At 51.2% G+C, this 5914-nt stretch overlaps 1 protein-coding gene across 1 annotated transcript in view; it reads right to left on the minus strand.

The window, feature by feature from the left end:
- The window catches only part of TMEM181 (transmembrane protein 181), a 71014-nt gene extending 68606 nt beyond the window's left edge, over positions 1-2408 (minus strand). Inside the window, 1 exon segment of the mRNA XM_023514642.1 lies at positions 2154-2408. Within this exon segment, the coding sequence (XP_023370410.1) occupies positions 2154-2408 (255 nt within the window).
- Positions 2409-5914: the final 3506 nt, after the last annotated feature.

A 5914-nucleotide genomic window follows, 5' to 3' on the forward strand; every position in this document is an offset into this window, starting at 1 on the left:
TTCGAACCCGCCACCTTAGGTGTACGTGGCTGGCGCCTTAGCCGGTTGAGCTATAGGCGCCAAGCCATAGCCTTGAATTCTTCACTGTCACCAAATGCTTTATGAATATCACACAGGTACAAGTTTCCTAATGCATCAGTGAGCATCTTGCCTTCGAGGCCACCAAGGGGCGACTTAGCTTGTCTGTTCACAAAAAGTCCCCCCAGACTGAGCAGCTGGACAGTGTGTGTGACCTCGGGCACCTAGCAGGGCGAGCTGCGCCAGGGCTGGGGACCTGGCACCTTGCTTCCGCCTTTCACCTCTGCTCTCCTGCCCTGCAGTCTCATCTGTCTGTCCTTCCTCCCTCTGCTTGGTTTTTGGGAAACAAATCCTTTCTTCCTCCTTTCATCAATTGTTCTCCTTTCCTTCTCATTGTCTTGTACATCTTAGCTTTTGAACCAGTGTAGTTGTCTTTCACAGCCATTCCTAACTAAGTCCTGTGGCCACCAGTCACTGGGTGCCACATGCTGTTTCTGGCTCTCAGCTGCTCCCCCAAATGGCTGAGTACCACTGGGAAACAAACGTGCTCCAAAGGACTGTAGCAGGAAGGCTGCTCTGGACCAGGGGGAGGGGGAGCAGAGATGGGGTGAGGCAGGGCGGGTGCTGCGGGCAGAGCTGAAAGCACATGACCTTGGACCAGTGTGCTGAGACCCTGGGAGAGGAAAGAACCTGGTTCTGGAACACAGAGCCATGGACTGAGTGTCCATAGCTGAGGTGTGGAGAGCAGATAAGGAATTTGGTTTTTATCCTAAAGAAAATGGTGACAAGAGAGACAACAACAAGAGCCAGCACCTAGGGGCCAGGGACTGTCCCAAGCACTTCCCAAGTACCACTTCATTCAACCCTCAGACCCACCTCAGTTAGTGCTGTGCTGTGTGTCCCCCACCAATTCATGTCGAACTCCTCCCTCACAATGTGATAGGTTTAGGAGGTGGTGCAGAGCCCTCATGATTTGGGTTGGAGACCTTTCAAAAGTGGTCCCAGAGAACTCTCTAGCCCTCTTTGGTCATGAGGACCCCGCAGAAGGTTGTAGTTGCAACCTGGAAGAGGGCTGTTCCCCAATCTCAGACTTACAGCCTCTAGAACCATGCTAAGTCACTTCTGTCATCTGTAAGCCACCCACATGGGACTTGGTGATAGTAGCAGAGTAGACAAAAGCAACACTGATACAATGTCCCCTGTAGGTCACTGCTCACCTTCCCACCTAGCTACCAGCCACTTGAGAGTTTCAAGCTGAGGAATAATATAAAAATAGATTTTTTATTTTAAAAACCAGCCCGAGGCTAGGCCAATTGCTTGAGCTAAGCAATTTTGTGACCCTATCTCTAATGTTGTGGTGGGCACCTGTACTCCCAGCTAGTAGGGAGGCTAAGGCAAGAGGATCGCTTGAGCCCAAGAGTTTGAGGTTGCTGTGAGCTGTGATGCCACAGCACCCTATGGAGGGTAACAAAGTAAGAGAGACTGTTTCAAAAACAAATCAGCCTAGTTGCTGGACTGAGGGAGGTCTGGGGAGTGGGAGGTGGGGTGACAGCTGGCCCAACAGCTTGCCAGTTACAAACCTCGGTTGGCTACAAAGACCAATGTTTGCCAAAAATCAAAAAAAGCATCAATCAGTTGGCTACATGGAGTTGTAAGTACTGTACGCTTTCTTATCTGTAACTGCATGCTGTACATCCCATACATCAATACAATTTAAAATGCTTACGAGGAGTATCTAGCCTTGCAGGATTTCATTTGTGTGTTTCTTTCCTGTGGACACCAGCTGCTAGGGCCTCCCAGGGGACATTAGTTGCAACTTGACTTTCAAATCAAATAAATATTCTCAGCCCTTGGCTCTTTCTTTTTTCCTTTTTTTTTTTCTTTAAGAGACAGGATCTTGCTAAGTTGCCCAGGCTGGATTGGAACTCCTGGGCTCAAATTATCCCCCACCTTGGCCTTCTGAGTAGCTAGGACTATAGGCATGTGCCACTGTGCCTGGCCCATGGCTCTTCATTTCTGACAACTAAAAGAGCAAGTCTTCTGCAAGCATTCAGAAGAGACATTTTCTTTTATAAGTCACCTACCCAGCCAGTTGAAGTTCTATTTATGACCATATTTTAGATATAACTTCCAACCCCCAGCAGCAGAGACCTCAGAATAGGGCTCATGAAATCCACTGGCTTCAAGTCAGATGAATGCTTGGCTGACTCCATCTGATTCTCTTCTCTAAACTGAAAGTTGATGTCCAGGCCCACAATTAAATAGGAGGTAGAAATCTCCAGGTATTCATTAGGAACAGAATTGAGTCCAGCACCCTCAGTCTCCCTTGTCTTGGGAAAGACACATTGTATGAGCAAGAATCGCCAACTGAACAAGGTGGACACTTGCATCGCGGTTGGCTGTGACAGGGCAAGAGCCCCTCTCCGTCCCAGTCAGCCTGGGCTTAGTGAGAAAGTACACTGCAAAAACAAAGCAAAAAGCTTTACACCTTTGCAGCTCATCAAACACACTTTACAGTCCAGCAAGGGTCTCTTGTCTACTTGAGCGGAAATGAAGATCTTTTATTCTAACAGAAGAGGGAGGAAAGAAACCTGCCATAGGTTTTCAGTAAAATGCGTAGCAGCACAGAATTCTGAAATCAGAAAGAATCGGGAGACCATCCAGTCCAATTTTCTAAGGCCTATTCCTTGGATTGGTGGTACTGCAAGATACTCCTTTCAAATAGGATCCCGATGTGAAAAAAGCTTAGGTATCACTGTGCTATATATTTTTCCCATTGGTGATCCACAATGCACAACACATCAGCACATGAAGTTTCTGGAAACTGTACAACAAAGGAAGCTTGTTTCACTTAAATCAATGCGAGTGATTACTGGGGAAGGATGGAATACATCTTGGACTTAGTGCAATCTTCTTTCTTCATTGAGCAAAATGAAGTCCAGAAAAGCTGAGTGGTCTACCGAGGTTACATACACGATTTTGGTGGTGAATCCAGAATGAGACTCCTGCCCTCCTGGCTCTGCTTGTCCAAGCTCCCCTAGTCAGTGCCTTATCCAGCCAGGCGTTCTCACCAGTCCAGACCCCTTCCCAGACAGCTAATAGAGTGTGTCACTACTAGTGCCTTTGAGACTGCCTTTCCAAGGGTTTCATTCCCAAGGGTTCAAGTCTGGTGTCAATTATAAGTCTATCCTCCAATGGTGTGGATGGCAGATTCTATCCATACATGGTTAATTTTTGTAAAGAAGATAAATACTTCAGAAGTGTTTAATGAAATCTAAACTGTTGCCAAAGAAAACACTTGGCTATGAATGCTCTAATTCTGCAGATTAGCCCTTGTCCTTTCACCTGTCACCTTGGAGTTCCAGCAGACGCACAGCACATAATGTCTTCCTGTGGAAACAGTGGGCATATGCCAGGCACAAGGTCTGCTCCCACGCCAAAGTGTTTAGGAACCTGGGACACTGGCAAAGCATTTTATAGCTTCTGTGAGAAGGAGGAACACTCAGGACATCAAGTGGCCTGAAGAAGACCTCTGGGTAGGAGGCTAAGGTCGGCCCCCTCCCTCAATCTCACAGGAATTTCCTTGCCCTGCCCACGTGGGAGGTGGAGATCACTCTTCCCTTAGGAGAGATTCTGGTGATGGGGTTCAGGACATGCTCACTGTCCCAAAATATGTACCTTGACATCTGAGAAAACAGCAGAAGCAGGAAGGTTCTCCCCTTCCCCTGTTGCCCTGAAGCAGGCTGTGGAACCCAGCTGACCCTCTCTGAGTAGGTCTGAAGACCCTCATGCCAGAAGGAAGGAAAGAGCACCCGTATCTCTAAAGACATGAGGGGAGGGGCAGAAAAGACGTGAACACACAGACCTTGCTGGGCTGTCCCAGTGTGTCCCCATTAGTTTCACCCCGTGTGTCCAGGTGAATTTCTGTGTCCACTTCATCAAACGTAGCATAAAACTGCACGTGTTCCTTCTTTCTTTGGAGGCCACACATATAGCCATACTTTCTTCTGTTCTGTCATTTAGACAATAGAAACTGTTAGCTAATTGTTTTTAGTTGTGTCTCTATGGTGTTGGTTTGGCTTTTTAAAATTATAGTTTCAAATATAAGTTTACCAAATTATCTGTTTTCAAATGCAAGTTTACCAGCCTTCATTCACATAGATAATTCTGTTTAAAGAATTTGAATTTTTTCTTGATTCTGGGAAGATGGCCGACTGGTAGCAGCCCTTGTCAGAAGCTCCTGAGCAAAGGAAGAAAAACTGGATGGAATCAGAATCTATGAAGCCAAAGATGGGGAGCTGAGCCCAGAAAGAAGTTTGGCAAGCTGTAAATCCAAGGAAGAGCATTTAAGAACGCAAAATACAGGTACAAAGCAGGCCCCAGAACTGCTTGCTAGAGCCGCACACCTCCTGCACCCCACGGGTGGCAGTGGAAAAGTCCCGTGCTCTGGGTGTGCCCAGAACTGCTTGCTAGAGTTGCGCACCCCTTGGGCAGCAGAGGGGATCCTTGCTCCAGGCTCCCTCTCTGGGTGGGCCCAGAACAGCTTGCTAGTACCCCGGGCTTCCCATGGGCAGCAGTGGAGGAGTCCTCTAGTCTGGGCAGGCCCAAAACTGCTTGCCAGAGACACATGCACCCCATGGGGGCCAGCGGAGGAGTTCCCTGCTCCAGACACCCGTGTTGGGTGGGCCCAGAACTGCTTGCTAGAGCCACACGCAACCTGCAGGGTCACAGCAGGGGAGTCTACTGCTCTGGGCAGCCCAGAACTGTTTGCTAGAGCCATGTGCGTTCAGCAGCAGCAGTGGAGGAGTTCCCCACTAAGGGCTCCTGCACCGGGCGGGCCCAGATGGGCTTGCTAGTGCCACGTGTGTCCAGTGGGCAGCGGAGGAGTCCTTCACTCCCTCCCATTCTCCTGCCCTCCCCCCCCCCCACCCCCTTGCCCCTGTGGGGCTGAACTAGGACAGATCTGGCCGCTGCTGTTCCCTTGCCCCCTGGTCACCCTGGCCAGTGAACTAGGACTGATCTGGTCACATGAGTGCCCTGCGCCACCACTGCCCCCCCCCCTCGTTGCTCTGGCCGGGCTGACCTAGGACTGATCTAGCCGCTGCAGTTCCCCTGTCCCCCAGTTGCCCCTGCCAGGCTTAACTAGGACTGACCCCGCAGCGCCCCTGCCCCCCGGTTGCCCTGGCGGGGCCGAACTAGGACTGACCCAACTGCACGCGTTCCCCACACAGCTGCTGCTGTTCCCCTGCCCCCTGGTTATCCTGGTGGGGCCAAATTAGGACTGACCCAGCTGTGTGCATTCTCCGCACAGCCACTGCCATTCCCCGGCCCCCTGGTTGCCCAGCGGGGCTGATCAAGGACTGTTCCGGCTGCTGCCATTCCCTTGCCCCCTGATCACCCTGGTGGGGTCAAACTAGGACTGATCCAGCTGCTGCCATTCTCCTGCCCCCGGGCTGCCCTGGTGGGGCCGAACGATGTTCCCCTGTTCCCCCCCACCCCCGTCGCCCTGGTGGGGCTGAAGTAGGACTGATTCGGCTGCTCTTGTGCTCCGCACAGCTGCTGTCATTCCCCTGTCCCCTGGTAACCCCGGTGGGGCTGACCTAGGACTGATCTGGCTGTGCGAACACCTGGCGTCATTGCTGCAGGTTCCCTGCCCCCCAGTCACCCAGGTGGAGCCGAACTAGGACTGATCCAGTCACTGCTGGTCTCCTGCCCTCCAGTCGCCCTGGCATGCTGAACGAGGTCTGATCTGGCTACGCACACTCTCCCGCAGTTGCTGCTGTTTGGCTGTGCCCCGGTCACCCCAGCCCCCAAGAACTGGGAGAAGACGATAGACACACCCTGTCTCTCTGGGTAACCAGAAAAAGCCACTGACTGAACGCTTCTGGTAAGGTCT

Source organism: Otolemur garnettii, unplaced genomic scaffold, assembly GCF_000181295.1.
Source record: "Otolemur garnettii isolate 467f Iridium unplaced genomic scaffold, OtoGar3 scaffold00056, whole genome shotgun sequence".
Classification (NCBI taxonomy): Eukaryota; Metazoa; Chordata; class Mammalia; order Primates; family Galagidae; genus Otolemur; species Otolemur garnettii.